Below are 23,321 nucleotides of genomic sequence, written 5' to 3'. Positions count from 1 at the left end.
GCAATAACAAGTAACTCATTCTAACATGTGGAGAAAATAAATGGGGAAAAAGTTAACAGAAATCCCTCCGTTCTGCCATGAGTCCTGTTCAGGCCCGCTCCTCTCTGATTGAAAGAGCAGTTCACCTGGCTTATGATGCTTAGGTCTTCTGAGCAACAGCCAAACAGACCTTGGTCCTGCCCCGGACCCCGTCCCGTACGCAGACCCTGCACCTCGGGTGGCTCCTGGCCCTTTCTCAGGTTCTGTGTTCACACTCTCAGAGGTGGAGGGCGGTGCTGCTGCCACCCAGCAGTGTTATTTATAGCCTTGGAGATGGAGCTGAAGGTGGTGGTGGTGGGGGGGGGGGGGGGGGGGGGGGGTGATGTTATTAAGCTCACCCCTGACCCAGGAGGACAAGGGTCTCTCACACACTACTACACACGCACACACACACACACACACACACACACACACACACACACACACACACACACACACACACACACACACACACACACACACACACACACACACACACACACATAGGTTTTGAGCGATAGTGGAGGCTGCAGTGTGCGTTGAAGAGCTTCCATAGCCTCTTATCTAATGACACACACCGTGCCAGGGGTATGTGTCGCTTTGGGAGCCCGGATACACACACAGATACACACGGGAGACACACACACACACACACACACACACACACACAGGGACACACACGCAAACAGGGACACACACACACACAGGGAGTCACACACCCGGGAACACAAACATAAACACAAGGACACACACACAGTTACACAAACACACACACATACACGGACAGGGGGCAACTGATCTGTGAGACGTCTCTGCCGGCATTCCCCGGAGGACTCTGCTCTGCACCTTTAACCACCAGTCAATGTGTTCACTCACCTCCCGGCCTACACCGTCCTTTACATTCACATCCATTCAGCTAGCAGATACTGGCATCCATTCATTAAGAAATTACCTAATCCCATTATTATGATTTGGTTGTTGAGCCTCTGGGGGTGGAATGGGGACTGATGATGACGATATGGAGGCTGACCCTGAATAAACGGGATTTGAATAATGGATAGAAATGCTCATCAAACGTATAGGATTATTACATTTTCAATATCAATGTCCAGAAATACATTGGCCAAATTCAACCTGAATTATCAAGGATTCGAATTTTAGACGTGTGTCTTTTTTCAATCCCTCGCATCAGTTGCCACTTTCGTCTTTTGTGTGTGTGTGTGTTTGTAAGTAATTTCTAAGTCATGCTATATAAAAACGTCTGCATGTCGTCCGGAAAGGAGCATTTTCGCTTTGGAGTTTCCCCCTGTGTCCTCATCACTGGGACGATTCTCCACCAGGAGGACAGGAGGTGTCCTCTCCGGGACGCGCGCACAGCGCATGGACGGAGAGGTGCTGGTTCCCCTCCCGACGCCTGCCCGGCCCCCTGACCACTGAAGCCGGCCACCGAACACCCTCCGCTCTCTCCTCTCTCCACCTTCCTCAAGGAGTCTGCCGTTACGTCAGACTCACAGGCAGAAAGTGCAGGGCAAGCAAGTCTGCGTCTTAGAGCTATTCGTAGGCATCTGCCCAACCGGCACTGCGCGGCTCGCTGCTCAGCCACCGAGAGGCTCCAAATCAACACTTTAGTGAAGCAGAAAAATGTGGTAAGTCATTATTTCATTGTGCCACTTTTTCCTCCGCTGGGATTCTTTCGGACAGTGTTCTGCTCAGGACAGGTCTCTGCTGCCATGGAGCGCAGGAGCGACTGACCGGTGGCTTATTGTTGCTTCTGATCCTGACCCGTCGGTGCAGCACCATGATATGATGGAACCGACAGGCTTTTTATCCCCTGAGTGTTTTTTCTACATTTTGTGTAATTGATTCTTGCTGACCTAAAGAACAACATGCCTCACGCACGGAACAGGAACCCGAGCCCCATCCCGGAGGGCACATGGGACACGGGTCTGAAGGAGATGAACGAGACGTGGAAAGGGGCGATAGCCTGCCTCGGGGTGGCCGTCTTCTTTGTCATGACCATCGGGATCATCTACTGGCAAGTGGTGGACCAACCGAACAAGAACTGGATCCTCAGAGGGACTTTTAGCGGACTGATCTGGGAGAGGAGGACCCAGTCCCTGGTCATACAGACCCTGGACGAGGACAAGACCTTTGTGGAGATCGACGTGGGGAACGTGGGAAGCCCCGACACGGAGGTCCCATTCGTGAGGAACCTGTGCTGGCTCAACAAGACGGAGTTCTGCTACACGTGGGAGTCGGTGGCTGAGGTAAAGATCTCGCTGGATGTGAGCGGGGAGACGGAGTGCTACGGAATGAGCTGGACGCCGGCCAGCTGTCACGTGGTGCTGAAGGTAGGCCTGCAGCGGGGCTCCACTGCACTGCGCTTCACTGCACACTGCAACCACTCAGCCACGAAGTCTCAGTGTTTGGGTGTTAAAAAATAACCAACTTTACTAATGCGATTAGACAATGCGCCGATTGACTTTGATGATAGACGATATGGAAAAATGCATGTCGGAGTTTTAAAGTTGTTGTTGGTGTGTTTTGAAGGCACTGGGTGTATTTCACTGTAGGTGTACTGTAGTCTCTGTGGCTCAGTGATGGACCGTCATTCTGATGCTCAGGGGGTAGGTATGACTCTGAGAGGTCAAGGTTCAACACCTGGTCCATTCAGAGATACGAGGTAAACGGACATCCACTCTGGAGGTGGTTCATGAAGCACCTCTTGGACCAGGTACCTCTTCAGTCAGGTGTGGGCGGTAAAGAAGCCACGCCTACAGGGTCTGATTGTTCCTCTTTTTATTACAAAAAACTAAATTGCAGCAAACACCATCATGCCTACAGTACGAATCTGTCCCGGTGTGATTAGCCTCTTAACTTTTTGTGTTGTTTTCAACCACCGGTTGGCTTCTGTGTGTTTTGTAGGCCTACTGCTAATCTCTCTCCACTCGAACATTCCTCGCATGATTTAACATGTGATTGTGACGTGAGAATTGTTTTTACATAAAACAGCCCAGGTCTCCGAAACCCAGACACCTGTTGCTCAAAACCTCAGCTCAGAACAACACCAAACTCTACTGGACGTGAAGATCGCAGATATACTGACAAAATAATTCACCTGTAATCTTGTTTGACCCTGAAATGCCATATCTGATGTATTGGAGTGATTTTGGACAACATTTTAATTGCACATCTTCTAATATGTCTATATCATCATTAGTCTTACCTATTTTGGATGAATATATAAATTGTGGATCAAAAACATAATTTATATGTTACTATTGCCACTCTGCATTTTATTTGTATTATACCCAGCTTCCCCTACACCCACAGGTATTCTATTTGGAAAAACAAACAAATATGAATCTATTTAATTGTATGAACAAATGCTAGTTACATTACCTGCAGGATTATTACATGGTATAGCTAACCAATGTGAGTTTGTGTGTGTGTGTGTGTGTGTGTGTGTGTGTGTGTGTGTGTGTGTGTGTGTGTGTGTGTGTGTGTGTGTGTGTGTTTGTGTTTGTGTGTGTGTGTGTGTGTGTGTGTGTGTGTGTGTGTGTGTGTGTGTGTCTGTGTGTGTGTGTGTGTGTGTGTGTGTGTGTGTGTGTGTGTGTGTGTGTGTGCGTGTGTGTGTGTGCATGGATATGTATATTTGTGTGCATGTGTGTTTGTTTTCCCTCCACCCAAGGACTGCTTCTCCATGAACAACGTGTCGTGGTACGGGGGCGGCAGCGTGCGGGGCCAGAGCTGGCCCATCAACCAGCAGAACAGCAGCATGCAGCCCTTTGTCATCAGCGACCTCCGAGACGCCCCCTCTGGGTACGGCTCCGCTCTGGAGAGGTACTTCCTGGGATCGTCTGGTAAGCCAGACCGGAGAAATCCATGGTCATATAAGTAGAGTCAGGTCATTGTACCAATAAAGTACATTTAAAGTTTAAATAGAACCTGTTTTGAGTAATATAACTTGTTGTAAAGCATTTAGAAAAAAACAAATTGGATTCCTCAAGCCAGCCGGCAGCTCATAGACACTACCCCTCTAGAACAACTTTCTACGTTTCGGTCAGAAATATGACAGAAATGGTTGCCGAACGCTTTGTGAGACCAGATCCGTTTTCAGAGGTAAAAGAACAGTATATAGAAATGTTGTGGCATCTAGCGGAACGGCAGTTTTATTGAATTCATCTTTTGTTAAAGTATGTTTTAATTAGTCTAGCGGAACAGACTTGGCAGAATTATGTTTTAATTTGTGTATAATCCTGTTGGAGTTATAATCTTTTGGTCCTTTCTATCAACAACGGGAGGGGGTCCTCTCCACAGAGGCTGCCATGTTGAGCCAGGTTCTGTTGTAGCCGAGAGCGGACAGACGCCTCTACAATGTCACCTACATGACTCTCTCTAGTTGACCTTGGGTGTCTTGAAAGGCGCCTCTATATTAAATGTATTATTATTATTACATTCGTAAAGATATTTGCTTTGGGCTCAGAGTTGTAGGAAAGAGCGGGGGTTGTAGGCCATGACCCAGTTCTGACTCTTCTTAAGTGCCATCATTGTGTAAGACCAGTATGATGACAGCAGCGATGTCGCATATGGAATGTGCCCGCACCATGACTATTTATCCAAGAAGCCTAACCCTCTCTCGTACGTGGACATGTATATCAACTGCCGGCAAGACAGAGCTCCAAACCTTCACACAAACAGTTGCATTATACTGAGTATCCTAGTAGCTTAACCCCCTTAAAAAACAGTGGCATTATACTGAGTGTCCTAGTAGCCTAACCCTCTGGGACGCAGACATCAACCGCCCACCAGACAGCTCCACACATCCACTCACACCGTTGCAGTGTGGGACCCTCTCTCGGACGCACCTCATATGAACTTCTGCCGACAAGCTTATGTTTGGCACTTGGACAAAAATATCCTACGTATTTAGAGGATTCAATCAGAAACCATACAAAAGCCAGGGATTGGGATGTGTCGATAGTCGGAGAGACTATTGTACAGTTTTGAGGGCAGTCAAGGCACAATCCCCTTTCAGCTTTGAGTCATGGAAGAGTTGAAGGCGTGTGGAAGTAAGGCGATGTAATGAACGTGTGGATGGTTCCATGGTTACCTGCTGCCTGGTAGACTATAGGTATATCCCATGGGCCCAGGGCACAGAAGAGAGCGCTCTTCTCATTGGGTTTCATGCTGGCCAATTAGCAACGGCAGTGAACTTTGGTAAAGCGAGGGTGGTGCTCTGTGCAGCCAGTCGGGTGCACTTGCCAGCCCTCTGGCTGCCTTCAGCCTGCAATCCTCAGGAGGAGCTTGGGTGTTTACAAACCATACTGGGGGCAGGGGGTCAGTTCAAGGCCAGGTCCCCAAACGGCAACACCACCACCACCACCTCTATCACAACCACCTCCAATCACCACCACCTCTATCACCAGCACCTCTATCACCACCACCACTACTACCAACACCAACACCACTACCACCAACAACGCGTCTACCACCAACACCAACACGTCTACCACCACTACCAATACCTCTACCACCACCACCAACACCTCTACCATTATTTTTTATTTATTATGTTTATTTATTTATTTATTTATTTTTTTCCACAATGTCTTGTTTTTTTAAACGATTTATGATGACTATATGCGCTGTAAGGTGACCTTGGGTGTCTTGAAAGGCGCCTCTAAATTAGATGTATTATTATTATTACCACCATCACCATCACCACTACCACCACCAACACCTCTATCATTACCACCACTACCACCACCACCACCACCCCCACCACCTCCCTATCACCTCAACCACCTGACAGACAGCTGACCATGCAGGACACATATAACCCATCTTTGGCTCATTAATTGGGAGCTTAGACAACAAAGGGAAGGGAAACACCTTTAGTATCTCTAATTAACTCTTAGGGGCGAGGCGGGGGATGGCTTTGGTTTCTATTAGAGGGGCAGGTTTGGTGAGGACTGGGGGCTGGGATGTGTGTGTGTGTGTGTGTGTGTGTGTGTGTGTGTGTGTGTGTGTGTGTGTGTGTGTGTGTGTGTGTGTGTGTGTGTGTGTGTGTGTGTGTGTGTGTGTGTGCGTGCGTGTGTGTGTGCGTGTGTGTGTGTGTTTGTGTGTATGTGTGTGGTGGGGGGGGGGGGGGCAGTTTTAGCTGAGCAGGTTATTTTTGGGGGCAGTTGGACTTTATTCTGGGGTTAAATGACAGCTGGCGGATGTAAATTGTTAACGTGACTGATGAAGAATGTGTACAGTGTGTGTGTGTGTGTGTGTTTGTGCATGTGCGCACGTTTGTTTATGATGTTTGTGTATTTGTGTGTGGATATTATATTAAGCTTGTAGTTGTGTATCAGTCTGTCAACGTGTTAAGGAATCACACCCACTTTGCAAGGGTATAAATATCTTTATAAATATACTTAGTGTGTGTATGTGTGTGTTTGTGGAGCTAACAGGAAGACACAACATCTGCTAAAAGCCATAATTATAATGTGACAAAATAACGTCTGTTCACTCACTGTTGGCTCGGTCCCCTCTTTATAACCAACCTCTCTCACACACACAGGCCCCGTCCACACGGAGCCGATTTTTTGGTGAAACCGCATTGTCTTGTGCGTTTCGGCCGACCATCTAAACCAGGCATCTCCAAACGGCGGACCGCGGTCCGGGTCCGGACCAAGTGACGGTCCTATCTGGAACCATGACCAATTTAAAATAATAATAAAAAATATATATATATGATTTCACTATACAAAGCATGATTATGTTAATAAAATTATTCCTCACTGAAATACAAATTGAAAGGCAGAATAGTCCTTAGTACAGCAAAACAGCAAAAGCAATGATCTACACAGAGCGAAGATCATGCACTCACCGAACCCCCCCCCCTCCCTCCGTCTGTCACGGCATGTGCGTAATAGCGTCACTCAAAAAATAGCCAATCAAATTTGTTGTTTACCGGAAGAGCAATTTGGAATGAGAAAATGGCTTGCTCGAACATAAGGAAATCTGACCCCGAAAACAGACATTTTAAAGATAAATGGACTGACCAATACATTCTCCCGCAAGGCAGTACAAAACCTTTGTTGTGTCTTTTATGTGTTGAAACCGTGGCGCTGTTAAAAAGCGGGAATAATAAGCGGCATTACGAATCCAAACACAGATCCTTCGAGGAAAAGTATCCCCAGAAGTCAGAAGTAAGAGCGTGGAAAATATCCGAGCTGAGAGCTCAGTATGAGAGGTCTACGCGTGTCTTGACACACTAATTTACAGGCCAGCAACGTGCAAATTAATGCTCACTTAAGATTGCATGGATTTTGGGGCAACATAAAAAAACTTTCAGTGACACGACTGTTGTGAAGGAGTGCTTGAACGCTGCTGCCGAGACGTTACTTGAAGGTAAACAAAGGGATGAATTGTGTGAAAAAATAAAGCAAATCCCATTGTGAGCTGCAATGACAACCAGAAAATCTGAAATTGTATCAGATGACGCACTGTCACAGCTTCATGCGGCTGTTCAGAGTGCCCCATCCTTAGCCATTGATGAGTCTTCAGATGTAACGGATAATGCCCAGCTTTTGGTTTATATGCGATTGTTTTATCAAGACAAGAAAGAGATCTGTGAGGACCTGTTGGGTCTAACAACACTTGAGACACTGTTTTGCTTACTTGAAATGAAGGCCTAATACTCTTTTTTTGTGTTTATTTGAAATGTAGGCCTGGTGTACCTGTTTTGCTTACTTGAAATGTAGGCCTAATGCACTTTGTGTTTATTTGAAGTGTAGGCTTAGTGTTTCTGTTCTGCTTACTTTACATGTAGGCCTTATGCACTTTATATGTTTACTTGAGTTGCAGGCCTGATGTACCTGTTTTGTTTACTTGAAATGTTAATATGCCTTACTTTGTCTTACTAGTTTTTCATGGTTAAAAGTAAGCTATTTGGAAATTGAAAATAAATACATCTGAAATTATATGGTAATATGCCGTGTTGATTGTATTTGACAAAAGAAGGCTATTAGGACGTGGTAGGTTCGGACCTTTCTTGGAAGGAATTTTTAGTAGCTGGACCTTGTTCAATTTTAATTGAAGACCCCTGGTCTAGACGGAGCTGGCGGATCCGGTGCCCGAAACCGCACATTTTTGAAACCATGTCCCAGGGGGGTTTCAAATATATCCGGACCTATGCGGTTTCATGTTACGCCTTGTTCACACTACCTCCGTCCGTCAACGGATTTCATTGACTTTGCATGGGGCGCTCGCGAAATGCATTGTTGGTCCGTCCGTTCTGTCGGCTCTGTGGCCTGTCAAAAAGTTTAGACATGTTAAATGGGACCTGTTATGCTTTTCGACTTTTATGACCTATAAACGTTGTGATAATGATTGATAGTCATGTTTAACCATGCACAAAAAAAGATGTATATTTTCGGGACACTCTTCCTCTCATCTGGGCGCTTTCAGCATTCTCTGTCAAAGCTCGGTTTCGTCCTTCTCTGCCCCCTCGCCCCCCTCCTGCCAACCCAACTCCGTTGTGATGGGTTACCTTCATTGAAGCGTGATTTCCCGGAAATGTGAACAAGTGAATCGCAAACGTTGTCCCGAGTGTTTAGCGCTCTGCACAGCCACCCCAGACTGTCAGCAGGGAATACGTCGAAATGCACGTCATTATTTGACACTTTAGTATGGTTAAACATGACTATCAATCATTATAACAACGTTTATAGGTCATAAAAGTCGAAAAAGCATAGGTCCCCTTTAAACTTTTCTGGCAGCAACGGATCCGTCAGCCAATCAGACTGCCTTATGCAAATATACGCAAGGACACTGTCCAATGAAATCGCCTTTGTAATACAGCGGAAGAACACATGGATAAGTCAAATAGCACCCATCCATCGACGGACACATGTAGAACAAGGTAACGAAAAAGCGAATTGCGTTGCAAAGACGCTTTGGTCGCTCATAAAAACTCGCTGCGAATATTTCTGTTTGCTTTTGTCGCTCAAGGCGCTCGATGACGTACAATTCAATTTTGCATACACATTTAAAGGAGCCGTATGCTTTTAGTACAGACAGCCATATCAAAGAGTGAACTCCCATACACTTTGGCCAAATTGCAGAGACGGTTTTGCTTGTTGGATAAAGTGCTTCAACAGCAAGTAGGTCAGTGATTCCCCTCCAATATAGGGATATATATATTAAAAAAATCCTAAAATGTAATTACAACCGAGAACAAAAAAACGTTGCGTGCTGTACTAGGCTATTTAAAATATGTTTCACTGATCTGCATCTGCAAATCATGATCTGCACTCATTCGTCAAACAAATTGACATTGGCGCACATGGCTAATTTGCATAGGTGGACAGGACTGGCTGGCTCGGCAAGGCAAATAATAGAACATATTTATCTATCTATGTAGGCCAATCCGTCTATCTATCCATCTATTAAGGTGTGCAGTTTTAATGTGATGTATTTTGTGTATGTCCAGTCAGACTTGTCTCCCTTGTTCTGTGTGGTCTTGCAGGCTACCTGTGTGAGCCGAATCACCTCAATGAATTCCCGACGATTTGTGTCATTTGGTATCAATAAAGACTTGACTAGGCTATCTATCTATCTAGACTATTTAATTTAAAATGATTCACCTCAGGCTCCGTGAATAGTGGGGAATAGCGGGAATAGAGGGATTAAAGACAAGAGATATATCCCTTGTAATTTTGATTAGTTTGTGTATGTGATGATTTCAAAAACGTGTTTTGTTTAAAGCATGACTACACGCGATTAGTTGGTTAGATTGGTCATTTGGAGAGCAAATGAAAATGATTCCCGCTTAAATACGAACGTTCTAGATCGCAAATATTTTCTATTAATACTCCCGCTTATCATCACTTTCTATCAGAATCACTATGGATGTTGCACTCATTAACTATTGAACACAAAGCACAGTTGTCATTATCACTGTCACTGACAGCGATATATCGTTTCACTTCTTATGACAAATGTACTTATTGCAAGTCGCTTTGGATAAAAACGTCTGCTAAATGGTCATTTGTCAGCTGTCTATCCTCTATTAAACTGCATTGAAGTGCCGTTTGTTCCGTGCATTAGACATTTGCATTATGCGTGCATTATTCCTTTGCACAACGTATTATTCCTTTGCCCAACGTAGCCTATGTATTTTCGATATTTGAAAACGATATCGTCCCATTCAGAGCAAGGAAGATTAGTATGATTGGATCTCGGTTAGCAGGCATGTATCGCGCCTATTTTACAATAATCTCAAACGTTTCATTAACTCACATACAGACCAACCAACCACGCGTGACACCTCCGCCCAGGCCAGAGCCTTTTTTTCGTGATCTCTGAAATGAAAAAGGCTCGGATCGTACAACACCGGGTGCCCAGTTACAGCCGCGATTCTTTTTTTTTGTCGACATTTTGTAGTAAGTAGGAACCGAAACCGTAGGTATAGGAACCAAAGTGCCGGTGTCCGGTGTTCCCTGGTATCCACGCAAGCGAAGAGCGTCTACATTACGATTGGCTGTCAGTGTCTGGTCGCTGAAACGCGTCATAGTAACTTGCATAAAGTTCAGCCGTCTTCAACTTTTTTTGGTCGCTCTGGTCGCTCCCCTTTTGCCGCTGGTAGCGTTGGACGCTTGTGTCGCTTTGGTCGCTCTTGCCCATAGAAAGTGAATGACTTCCGGTGATTTGGTAGCTCAATTCGCTTTTGGTGTGAACGCACAGTACGCGTTACTGTACGTCCACACCACTTTGGTTCCTACCTACCTTTATTCACTCACTGTACAAAATGTCGGCTGAATTATTAATCGCGGCTGTAACTGGGCACCAGGTGTTGTACGACCCAACCCTTTGTCACTTCAGAGATCGCAACGCCAAGGCTCTGGCCTGGGCGGAGGTGTCACGCGTGCTTGGTTTGTCTGGTGAGTGAGTTAATGAAACGTTTGAGATTATTGTAAAATAGGCGCCATACATGCCTGCTAACCGAGATCCTAGCATACTAATCTTCCTTGCTCTGAATGGGACGATTTCGTTTTCAAATATAGAAAAATACATACGTTGTGCAAAGGAATAATACGTTGTGCAAAGGAATAATGCACGCTTAATAATGCAAATGAATAATGACCAATAATGACCAAACCAATCTAACCAACCAATCGCGTGTAGCATGCTTTAAACAAAACAAAAAAAGTTTTTGAAATCGTCACATAAACCAACTAATCGACAAGACGAGGGATAAATCTCTTGTCTTTTATCCCTCTATTCCCCACTATTCACGGAGCCTGAGGTGAATAATTGTTAATTAAATAGTCTAGATAGATAGATAGCCTAGTCAAGTCTTTATTAATACCAAACGACACAAATCGTCTGGAATTCATTTAGGTGATTCGGCTCACACAGGACAGTAGCCTACAAGACCACACAGAACAAGTCTGACTGGACATACACACAATACATCATATTAAAACTAGACACGCGTTGATAGATAGATAGACAGATAGGCTTAGATAGATAGATATGTTCCATTATTTGCCTTGTGGAGCCAGCCAGTCCTGTGTGCGTATGCAAATTAGCCATGTGCGCCAATGTCTATTTGTTTTGAGTGCGACCAATGAGTGCAGATCATGATTTGCAGATGCAGGTCAGGGAAACATTTTAACTAGCCTACTACAGCACGCAACGTTTTTATGTTCTCGGTTGTAATTACATTTTAGGAGGTTTTTTTATATATATATTGGAGGGGAATCACTGTCCTACATGCTGTCGAAGCACTTTATCCAACAAGCAAAACCGTCTCTGCAATATGGCCAAAGTGTTTGGGAGTTCACGCTTTGATATGGCTGTCTGTACTAAAAGCATACGGCTCCTTTAAATGCATCTGCAAAATTGAATTGTACGTCATGAGCGACCTGAGCGACCAAAGCGAACAGAAATATTCGCAGCGAAACTTTATGAGCGACTGGTGTGGACGTACAGATTCATGTGGACGCCTGAAACGCAAACAATGACTTCATTGCCCTCCCCAGCTGGGTGACGTCAGAGTTGTGTTGATTTTTATTTTTAATAATTCTTTTTTTTATGTTTTTGCAGCTTTAAATACAGCCCCTTGATAAATGTCATTATTACTAACTGTACATTAAAAGGTATTTCTGCTCAAACCAACACAGGGAGGGCAAAACACATCGGACCAAAGTGACTCCAATCAGGACAACTGTCTCAGCGTTGCTAGGAAGCCACTCCCAGCAGAATGCGGGCATAAACTCAGACAAGCTCAGGCAGGGAAACAGCAATGCCCAAAGCTGATTAGATTATGGATCAGTCATTCAGGCACACCTGTGATCAAGTGTCCTGTGAGGGAGCAGGCTGGTGGTCCTCTAATGGGTCTGATTGTGTTGCTTGATGAGTTGACCTGGATAGATTGAAAGACAATAGCATAATTTGTCAGATTCTTGAAGGAGTTTAATGGATAATACCGTATTTTAAGAATTAAATATACATAACGTCATCATCTATTAAAATGATCTAATCTAATCTGGGGCGGGTTTGAAACGGTGACCAGATGACAGACTAACTGCACATTATATTTATCTCAAAGAAGATCAAATAACTGCACTCAAAGGTTGGTGAGTGCTGATGAGAAGGCTGTGTTTGCCGTCAGATGTTTCGTTGTTCTAATTGATTGTAGGTGTAATTGATTGTAGGTCTATCTGATTGGTCAAGAGGCATTTGGGTCGCGACTGTTGATAACATCCTTTGAATTAGAAAATGAAGTGAGAGTGAATGAATCAATGAACTGACTCTGGGGGCCCTATCTTGCATCCGGCGCAATTGACTTTCTCACTGGCGCATGTGTCGATGCTAGTTTGCAACTTGGGCAGAGCGTTCTTTTTAGGGTTGCCGCGGTATACGGTATTACCGGTATTACTGGTGTTGAGGCCAACACCGTTTACTCGGTGTTGCACACCGGCAACACCGAGTTTATTTTTAGAAAACAAATTCAGTAAAAATGAATAATATAATTATAATTAAGAAAATTAAAATGTGTAGAATAGGCCACAGTTCTGCTCTGTGCTGGAGAATTGTCACGCCGAGAATTGACGTGCTTCCTTACAAGACCGGTAACCATAGCAACGCCGGTAAACAAGCCCTGCGAAGCCCAATCCCTACGTGAGCTCCCCGCGCTACGGCCATCCGGAGGCGCACAGAGCTTTTGGCCGTGATATTATGATATATAAAATTATATTATACTATTATATATAGAACGTTATAAGACGCCGAGAATTGGCGCGCTACCAGCCGCTCTCACCGAGTGTGAGAGGAGAGTTGACGGAGAAGATGGCGGTTGACCTATAGTTTCAAAGTTAATACCGTTTATACCGGTAATACCGGTTTAAACGGTTGTTGACACGAGCGTATTACTCGGTGTGAAAATGTCCACACCGCGGCAACCCTAGTTCTTTTCCTCCTGCGCCACGCAACGTTAAATGAGGGAATGATCTTGCGCCTCAAGGGGCGGTTCGGCGAAGGAGGAGGCGTGTTCTGGCGCAAACGTTCCCTGGTGCTATTTTGCAGTTTCAGAAATCACACAAACCAGGAAATACCGGGTTTCAAGTCAGTGGCGCGTTGTTCAGATGCTACTTTAAGGGCGCATCCATAATGTTGCTTGTGCACCTCGCGCATACACTTTGCTTCTCTCATCTACCTAGCCACACATTCTTGGTAAATTATTTAGGAAAGAACAGCTGATACAGCGGTAATAAGTTGTACTTTTAAATCAATGCATCTGCAAACACCATACAGCACACACATATTTTCTTGACAGAGACATTATGTACATGCCCATAACTTTTTGGGATTGATGAGTATTTGATCGTGAGAAAACATTGTTTTACTGCGAGTGAGTTTTAAAATAATTAATGAATGCGGGTGCGCATGTGTGCATCCATCTGTTTAAACACACGCAAACTAAACATGTAACACATAATACAGTCCATGGCAACGTATATTAACGGGGGGACACATGCATATTAGGAACACAAGTCGATAACAATAATGCATACAATACCGATAAGAAACAATGTTTATAATGTATTGCGTGTATCATTAAATAGAACCACAGTTACCGCATATCATATGTGCGTTAAGTTTTCTTTGCCAAAATTTATTTGAGGAATCAGTATTTCAGAAGCTGTGGAAGAAAACCTTATTCCATGTGTGAATTAGGCCATATTATTTGGCCATAAACTGAGCCATTTGAAGATTGAAATTCACATGCATCTGTCTCATCGGAGACTGCAGACGCGCTGTCAAAATATTAACTCGTTAGATTCAAATGCGCTCATGGCTCTTAAAGGGGATTGGAGCTGGCACTCTCATTGGTTTATTGCACATTACGCCCAAACCACACCTACGGGAATTAGGCTACTTCAGACCAACCATTTTAAGATTTGCGCCAGGAGCCAAAAATTTTGCGCTGGTAAAAAAGGAACATCGGCATAGAACCGCCCACAAAGCTACCTGCGCTTGGCGCTTCTCACTTGCGTTTCAGACCGTTAAAATAGGGCCCATATGTACTGAGAGGCTTCAGGGTCATGCTGGACAGCAGTCTGGGTGTTTGTATGGAGACCAGAAGCATATGATCTTATGACTGACACTCTTCATGTGACATCATTGGGCATGTGACTCATTTCCACAGAGCTACCATCAGACAGAATCTTTGTTGGTGTTTACCTAACTGTGGTGCAAGCCTAAACTGTATTTTCTTCATCTTAATTTCTCCTCACCCTGGACCCTGCCTCCGGACCGCACGTCATCGCCCTAAGCAGAAGTCCGCTGGTTGTATTTGTAGCTCTGAGTGTCATCACATGCTGCACTGTAAGATGAAGTTCAGGAAACAGATCATTGTCCTCATCCGTCCAGCCGTTCAGATCCTCACAAGCAACGGATTGATTTTAATACACGCTAACGTTGTGTCCAACGAAGAGTGTTTTGGCGCGATCAACGATTCAATTGATTAGTAAATAGGACACACACATCAACAAACAAAAACAAACAAACACACAGAAACACAACATCTTGTTTTTATCATTTTATAATGATTTAAATTATTGAGCCCTTAATTGGCTGTGTTTACCACAATGGCACAACACTGATCAGGGTCACAAAGAAAGGGGGTTACTGTCCAGAAGTCGCCATGGTTACCACCCAGAGACAAACACATACATCGCTGTAGCTAAAGTTACCAGAGCAAGCATGGAGATAATATTTGGACTGTGATAGCTATTCATGACAGAGAGAACTCCTGGAGAGAGAGAGAGAGAGAGAGAGAGAGAGAGAGAGAGAGAGAGAGAGAGAGAGAGAGAGAGAGAGAGAGAGAGAGAGAGAGAGAGAGAGAGAGAAAACAGAGAGAGGACTGCGTTGTATGGGTCTTGTGTTAAGCGCCAGCCGGGGAAAGAGAGTGAAGGATAAGAAGGAATGCCCCACAGCAGTGCAGTACAGTAGGGTGACATATGAGATGGATGCCAACTGTTGGTTCTTTCCGTGGGCCCACCTGTCTCTAAACGTACCATATTCCCGAGCTGCTGGGGACAGCTTGAATGGTGCTGAAACCACACGCCGTGGGGACATGAAATCCCATTAACATCCAACGCTGAACGCACTTCCACCCAGTCCAGGTCTGAGCTTCTACTGTCTGAAGCCTTTAGGTTGAATTAAATCAGAACATGATAATGCTAATTTTAATCTAGATCAATCGCAAAATCAAAATTAGCTGGAAAACTCCAGCTAATGGGGTCCGTGTGTTTCCGATGGATAGGAACCCTGTGTGATCATGGTTAGTACCGTCGTTTTGGAGGAGCGATATAATGAGTGCGTTATGCTAAGTGTCTGGGAAGCTTGACCCTCTCATACACCCCACACATCCACCCTCACCATGACCAGAGCTCCACACATCCACCCTCACCCAGATGTGTTTGTATGCAGAACAGTGATTAGGGAAATCCCGGGTGGGTGCATGTTGATCAGAACATAGTCCAGACTGACATCGTCCGGTTGAAGGCATGTGGGCACAGCACCACAGGCAAGACTTGTTCTTCACGTCAACAAACTTTATTTTCTTCAATATTAATAATATGAACAATAATAATTGTTATTATAATAATAATTACAATAAAATCTAGCTACAACTTGGCTACATCACCTCCACTGCTTCAAGGGAGGTTCCAAAAGAGAAAGTTAGACGGCGCAGTTGAGAGTTTCATCACCTGGTATTCTTTAAAAGCTCCCATGGCATACTTCTTTATGGATGCTTTAATACAGATATTAGTGGGCCCCTAACACAGTATTTGAAGACGTTCCCGAAATTCAGCCGTGGTGCAGAATTACAGCCTACGAGCCAATCGCACATTGAGCTTTCCCCAAACGCGCCATTTCGGTGTCTGTAGCTTTAATGCAAATGAGGAGGAGAGAGGCGGGTCAAGGAGGAGGATGGGGGTGTGGCCCTGAGCAGCATGTGGCCACGGTACCATGCGCTCTGTTTACAGTGGATGTATCGCAATGGTGAGGGGCACACAGCCTTTGGCCAAGTTCTGTAAATATTCTGGAACAATCCGGGTGCTCCGGCAGGAGTCCTGGAGCGGCAGCGGTAGTGCCTCGGCAGCGGGCAGCGGGTCTGCCCGACCAGTTTATCCGCGGGCCGTTATTATCGGCCGATATTAGGCATTTTCCAAACTATCGGTATTGGCATTTATAATGGCCGATTAATGAATATAAAAAAAAAAAGGGTTATTGTGTTTTTGGTTTGTATTTCTATACATTTTATTTATCAGAACTTTTGTGTGTGTTTGTGTATTTATCAGTGTGTGTTTGTGTGTGTGTGTGTGTGTGTGTGTGTGTGTGTGTGTGTGTGTGTGTGTGTGTGTGTGTGTGTGTGTGTGTGTGTGTGTGTGTGTTTGTGTAAGTGACGTCAGCGAGTGAGCGCTAGTGTGCACGTCAGTTTAGTGAAGTAATGAACGAGTCCGGTTGTGATAATAGAAGAATAGAAGAAAAAAGTACCCAGCCTATCAAGAATCGGTGGCTGCTACATTCCAACCATATTACAACCATATTCCGACCTGTAAGCAGACCCACTACCAGACAAAATGGGTTGTTGCCCCCAAGAGAGCATCGGCCCTGGAGGGAATGTCTCCCCTGTCCTCCTCGACTACGGTCTGGGAGCCGACAGCAGGAAAGGTGTAACACTAACCATCTCATAGTTGGAGGCGGAGCGCAAGAGGGTATACTTGCTCCAATAGTGCGAGTTAAAAATAAAGCACATATATTTGAATGATTTTAGCTTGTGTGTGATTTATCGCGGGCACGGGTCGGGTAACGGGCCAAATATTAACGGGTCCGGACGGGGGCAGGTCTCAAACAGTGGACCCGTGCAGGACTCTAGCCTAGGCAATTGGAAATAAAAAAAAAAAAATTAAATGTATGTATAGATGTATGGTAGGATACAGTCGCATGGTAGGATATCCATAGATCTGGTAGGTCAGATAGTTTTCCACATCAGCTGAGCAACGATGCTGACCATGATGCTGACAATGTCCAGCACCAGATCCGCCCGTCACCCGTGAAAATATCAAAATGAAATCCGCACCCGCCGATACCCGTTAATATTTGGCCCATTACCCGACCTGTGCCCGCGATAAATCACACACAAGCAAAATCCTTCAAATTAATGTGCTTTATTTTTATCTTGCACTATTGGAGCACGTGTTCCCTTGTGCTCGTTCTCCTCGCTAGTCTGCTAACTGATGTCACACCCACACACACACACATACACACACACACACACACACACACACACACACAGCCAGTGATATGCGTACGAGATGGGCCTACTTTCTCGTGCTCACAAGATACTTTCGAGTGAGCACCAGATACTTTCTCGTGCTCACAAGAAACGTTAAGAAAAATAAAAATACCCCATGTCCCTTTATGGGTTCCGTTATTTTTAACAGAACCCATAATTAAAAAATTAAAAAATTAAAAAATAAAGTAAAACTGACATACCTTATTATTTTAGTGAGGACTCATAAATAACTACATTTAACCAATTTTAGGGAAATCTGTTCATGTTTTGTAACGTGTTACTGGAATTTCTTTTTAAAATATATCGGCCGATATATCTGAATATCGGATTTTTAATCACCAAATATTTGTATCGGTATCGGCTATAAAAATCTTTTATCGGTCGGGCTCTAGCAACAATCCCTTCTCCATTTTGTGGTTCATGTATTTCAGGGAATCAAAGTCAAAGTTCCATTCCCCCATTTACTTCGCAACCATGGCTGAGATAGGAGTAGGAGTAGGACTAGGAGTCTCGTTGTGTAAATACCGGAGACGTCAGAGAGTCCGACGTGTTATGCGCCATAACACCAACAGCAGAACAGTTATCCAAATAACAAAGAAATGTAAAACACTTGCGTTAATTCCTGGAGCTCTATATCTAAATAATATCATATAATACGTAGATACCTATATCCAGTGCTTAATTTGTCCAGTGGGAGCTCCCGGAGCGCTGAGGACGGGGGGGGGGGGGGGGGGGGGGCGCGATTGTTGGGGGGGGGGGGGTCCGTAGCGATTGTTGACGGGGGGGGGGGGGGGGGGGGGGGATTACCTATTCCCCACGCAATGTTATGTCGTACTTCATTGATTACCGCTACGCAGCGCATTTTTTTTTTATACTGCTCATGGCGGAGCTGGCGGAGCTGGCGGAGCTGGCGGAGCTGGCGGAGCTGGCGGAGCGCACGTCGGAGCTTCCGGAGCGCGCGTCAGAGCTTCCGGAGCGCGCTCCCCCTTGCTCCCCCTCAAATTAAGCACTGCCTATATCATATAATACATATTATCACGGCCAAAATCTGTGTGCGCCTCCAGACGATATTATGAATCTCAAACGACAGTGTCGGGTTCTCCGACGTCTCTGGTTCTTCCCGTCCACATCAATCTGAAGTAGACTGAACCACGACATGGAGGAGAAAGGGATTGTTGCCAGCGATTGTCTCCCGCCGGAGCCTTGCTGCCGAGGGACCACCGCCAGCGGGCAGCGCCGAGGCCGTGGTCCCTCGCAGTGGGCAGCGGGAAGCAGGGCTCAAGCGGGAGACGATCGCGGGCAACCATCCCTTTCTCCTCCATGTCGTGGTTCATGTTCTTCTGGGAGTCAAAGCCAAAGTTCCTTTCCCCCAATTCCTTCTCAACCATGGCTGAGATAACCCCCACTACGAGTCTCGTTGTGGAAATACCAGAGACGAGAGTCTAATGTGTTATACTCCATAACACCAACAGCAGAACGGTTATCCAAATAACAAAGAAGTTTACAACACTTGCGTTAGTGTGTGTAATCACATACACACACACACACATGTGGCGCTCGCACGGTCGTAGAACATTGTCTCATTGGCGGGCCGAATTCTCTGGGCGGGCAAGGCAGAGCAAGGGGAGGTGACTTGGCCCCTTATGACGACATATGGGGCCACATTCCAATTCAGCGCGCCTTAGCTTCCATTTTTTCAAAGGCGAGCAGGATACCTAGTGCTCTTTTACAACGAACGCAAGTTTTAGCCACTGGGGGACGATAGGCAGGCTAGGGGAACTCATATTAATGTTAGAAAACCTCATAAAGTCTTATTCTCATGCTATGGGACCTTTAATCTGACTGATCGGAAACGGACTACATCAGCATCCACCGATAACCGTCATTCGTTTCCCTTGGTTGGATGTGCTTGAGAGCAAGTTTCCCTTGCAAAGGAAATGTATCTTGGTAGAAGATGGGAGATCACTCATTTTGAGATTTAATTGATGACTTTGTTGGTGAAGGCTGTAGGTATGAGAGCATCAAGGAAACAGGTATAAAAAATAGGGAGAGGGGGGGGGACTGCGGTCACATGGCATGCAGCCCGAGCTTGTATCACCCCCTCCATCCTTCAGTCAGCCTGGCTCTTTACCTTTGAACTCTGGGACGGGTCACGAGGCTATCAGCAGTCTGAGAGAAAGAGAAAGAGAAAGAGAGAGAGAGAGAGAGAGAGAGAGAGAGAGAGAGAGAGAGAGAGAGAGAGAGAGAGAGAGAGAGAGAGAGAGAGAGAGAGAGTAAATCCACGTGTCTTGTTTAAGAGTTTGGCTTTGGACTTGAGAATCCAAATACATTTTATTTATCAGAACTTGTGTGTCCAAAACTTCTTCCAAACTTTATTGGGAGAAGTTTTTTCTAAAAGACAATTTTGTTTTTAAATTTCTTTCACATTCTGCATGAAGGGGACTGGACTTGCCAAGCAAAAGCAAGCAAGGCCCTCACATCTGAAAAGATACATTTCACAGCTGCTTATATATTTTTTAATAAACCCAGAGGTTGTGACTTAATTCCTTCAGAAGGGATAGTAGAGGTGTCACAGCTATCTGTTTGACATTATGCCTTCACGCAAACTCCCCGTCGGACACCCATGTGGGACACCCTCTCCGGCTACAGGATGTAAGATATTTTCCTGACTCTGAATCTGACTGATTCAGTGCATTACTGTTGGTCCTGCATTCTGCTGGTCTCTGCCTCATCGTGTCTCATCAGAGGAACTTGAAACTGTCCAAACTGGGAATGAGAGCAGTCCGTCTGGCCTGGATATGGCTCACGTACCAGGAGAGATCCCTGGATCGGTTTTCCGTCTCTGAGATCTTGTTAAGGTGGTCATAACTGATTGGGTCAAAAGGTTGGAAGGCTAGGCTCAGCTAGGTTAGGCTAGGCTCTACGAGGACATGCTACGCTAGTATATACTTGGCCAGGTCGACAGGTGTCTATAGATGAAGTATTTGTTTTTTTATACGGGGTCAGTGGCCAAGCTGGCATGGAAGAGGTTCATGCAGAGGGGAAGGTATAGCGAGCATGGGCTGAAGGGTAGCAGGGGACGTTGGGAGACGGTGGGACTTGGGAAGGGGTGAGAGGAAGGCAGCAAGGGGGTAAGGAATGGGAGGAGGTAACTTGAGAGTGGGCTGGCATTCCTCTCAGGGCAGCTACATCTGTGAACATAATTATCTGCTACACATAATCTCAAACAGTCCGTGATACTCAGGCTAGTAGTGCAGGGCTCGGGTTGACACAGACTCAGTTGGCATTGCAAGCATTAAAGAAGATTATATTATTGAAGACGATTCATCTGCTTTTTGTCCCCCAGCTTTGTTTACCACAGTAATAGATTGTGAGATTGATTGATTTGTATGAACATAATTTTTTTTAACTTGTATGTTCATGTAAACAGACTAGTATTCAGTTACATGAACATGCAAGTTAATATATCAAGTTAGACTAAATGAACTTTTTTGAGTCTTTTTTTTATGTTTTAGCAGTTGCTTCATTTTGACTGCACCTCACTATTTGTCTTTATATTGTTGTTGTTTTTTGCTTGTTGCATGTTGTTAAAGTGCCCTGTAGCTAATGTGTGTGTGCTGTGGTGTGCGTTCATGTGTTTGTGTGCGAGTGCGTGTGCGTCCTCTACGGAGGGCAAACAATAAGCAATGACTTTGACCTAGTATTCCAGTGCTGCCCCTTTCCTTGCACTGCCTGGTGCTCCCCAGATCTTTCAGAGTTCTCGGTAAACAGACACTCCACCAGCGCTGGTGTGGAGCGACAGTAAACTCATCCAACCACATACTCCTCAGGCTCCTTCTGGAGGAGCTTGTCAGGTGATACCGCTGACCCAGGCTACACTCTGCCTCTGTGCCGGCTCCGTTCTCGCTTACACTCTCACGCTATGTCACATCAATGACATCTGCCATTGCCAATCACATCCTAAGGCCAATAGCGCCTCACTTTTTTCTTAAAGTGAAGGGAAAAACTGGGACTTTCTGGAGTTTGCTAGGTCGAACAAGAAAATATAACATCTGTAAACTGATCGAAAGCACAGGCTTGTTCAGGTCACAGCGTTTCAAAATGGGTGCTACGAGTTTCCAGAAATTGTGTAGTGGACTCATTCAGACTTATCTGAACCCGTGGTTTCGGTACTGTACTGCACACAAAAACATCTTATTTGTCAAACTGTCTTGCTACATTTTGATCTGCAGCAATACTTTATTCCTTAAATGTTTGGGCGCCTTATGTTGTATTTACGTTGACAATTCCTCCTTCTGTAGAACTAGCACCGGCTTAATCTTTCTGGAGGTCTTTGGCAGTGTAAGGGATTCCTCTTGTCTTGCTGTCTATTTATAGGTTATCCAGTTATGATTCTGTTCATACAGCCTTGGATGTTGCACATGCTTAACTGTTCCATCGCTGTGCAGCCACTAATTGGATGTTCCAGCTCTTGGCTACAGCTCATTAGTAGAATTAAACATTCAATTTTCACTCAGAGAAAAAAAGAAAATTTGAATAGGGCGTATCAGAACAGTTTATGTGTAATTATTTAACGCTATTTAACAGGATTTTGCAAATTTGCACACCTTGGCAAACACACTAACGCACCTTTGACATAACCTGTTGAACTGCAATCTACAAACATGAATCTGGTTCATAATTTTGTTTTGTTTAATTTGTCAAAATGAAGATGTTTTTATCCAAAGCTGATATGAATAAGGCTGAGAGCAGCCAAAGCGTCCAATCCACATTCACACTCCACTTCATGACTGGATCTGTTTCCTTACGTCCTCCAAGGTGTCGCCGTGCTGCTCTCCCCAGACATCCCGGTCCAGCTGGGGCTGGAGAGCAGGCAGCAGTTCTGCCTCCAGACGCTGCCTGGCATGGAGCGCCTTCCTCTGCAGTACAGCGTGTGTGTGGCCCGCCATGTCAAGGCCGTCCACCAGGAGGCAGCTTCACAGCTCTCCCAGCAAAGCAGGGAGCTGCCGAACATGAGAACGCTCTGGTGGGTCTCCGTGCCTCTTGACATAGAAAGGACATGACATTCAGCTCTTTTGAACCCATGGACACGACGTAATGACTTAGAGGCATCTGATCCCATTGCAGGGCTCCTTATCTTGTGTATGTGCAACAGGTCAAAATAAATAATAAAAATAAATCCAAGAGCCTTTTAATGGATATTTAAATATTATGTAAAAGCATATTTCTTGCTAATTTCTATATTCACATTTTACTGCATTACATGCATTATTTTTGGTACATATGCAAATGTTTTGGTATATGTTTTATTTATTTTTATAATGCAACTGCAATTGTCCTCAGATTGTAATGCCTTGCAGTTATTTTTCTTCTATTCTTTCCGGGATGTTTGTTCCTTTAATTGCTCTTCCTACTATAATCCAGAGTTTGGCGT

General features: G+C 45.0%; 1 protein-coding gene across 2 annotated transcripts in view; it reads left to right on the top strand.

Moving 5' to 3' along the window:
- The first annotated feature begins 1,384 nt into the window (after positions 1–1,384).
- Positions 1,385–23,321, top strand: part of LOC115551407 (SITS-binding protein) — a 36,743-nt gene continuing 14,806 nt past the window's right edge. The window contains exons 1-4 of one of the 2 annotated variants that reach the window (XM_030367127.1): positions 1,385–1,664; positions 1,925–2,369; positions 3,710–3,881; positions 22,706–22,913. In XM_030367127.1, coding sequence (XP_030222987.1) covers positions 1,660–1,664; positions 1,925–2,369; positions 3,710–3,881; positions 22,706–22,913 — 830 coding nt within the window. In that variant the 5' untranslated portion in view covers positions 1,385–1,659. Of the gene's footprint in view, positions 2,370–3,709; positions 3,882–22,705; positions 22,914–23,321 lie in introns of both variants that reach the window. The other variant, XM_030367126.1, reaches the window with a different exon arrangement.

This window comes from Gadus morhua, chromosome 9, assembly GCF_902167405.1.
Source record: "Gadus morhua chromosome 9, gadMor3.0, whole genome shotgun sequence".
Lineage (NCBI taxonomy): Eukaryota > Metazoa > Chordata > Actinopteri > Gadiformes > Gadidae > Gadus > Gadus morhua.
The sequence above is the reverse complement of the archived record's forward strand: the minus strand, read 5'-3'. Positions and strand labels throughout refer to the sequence as shown.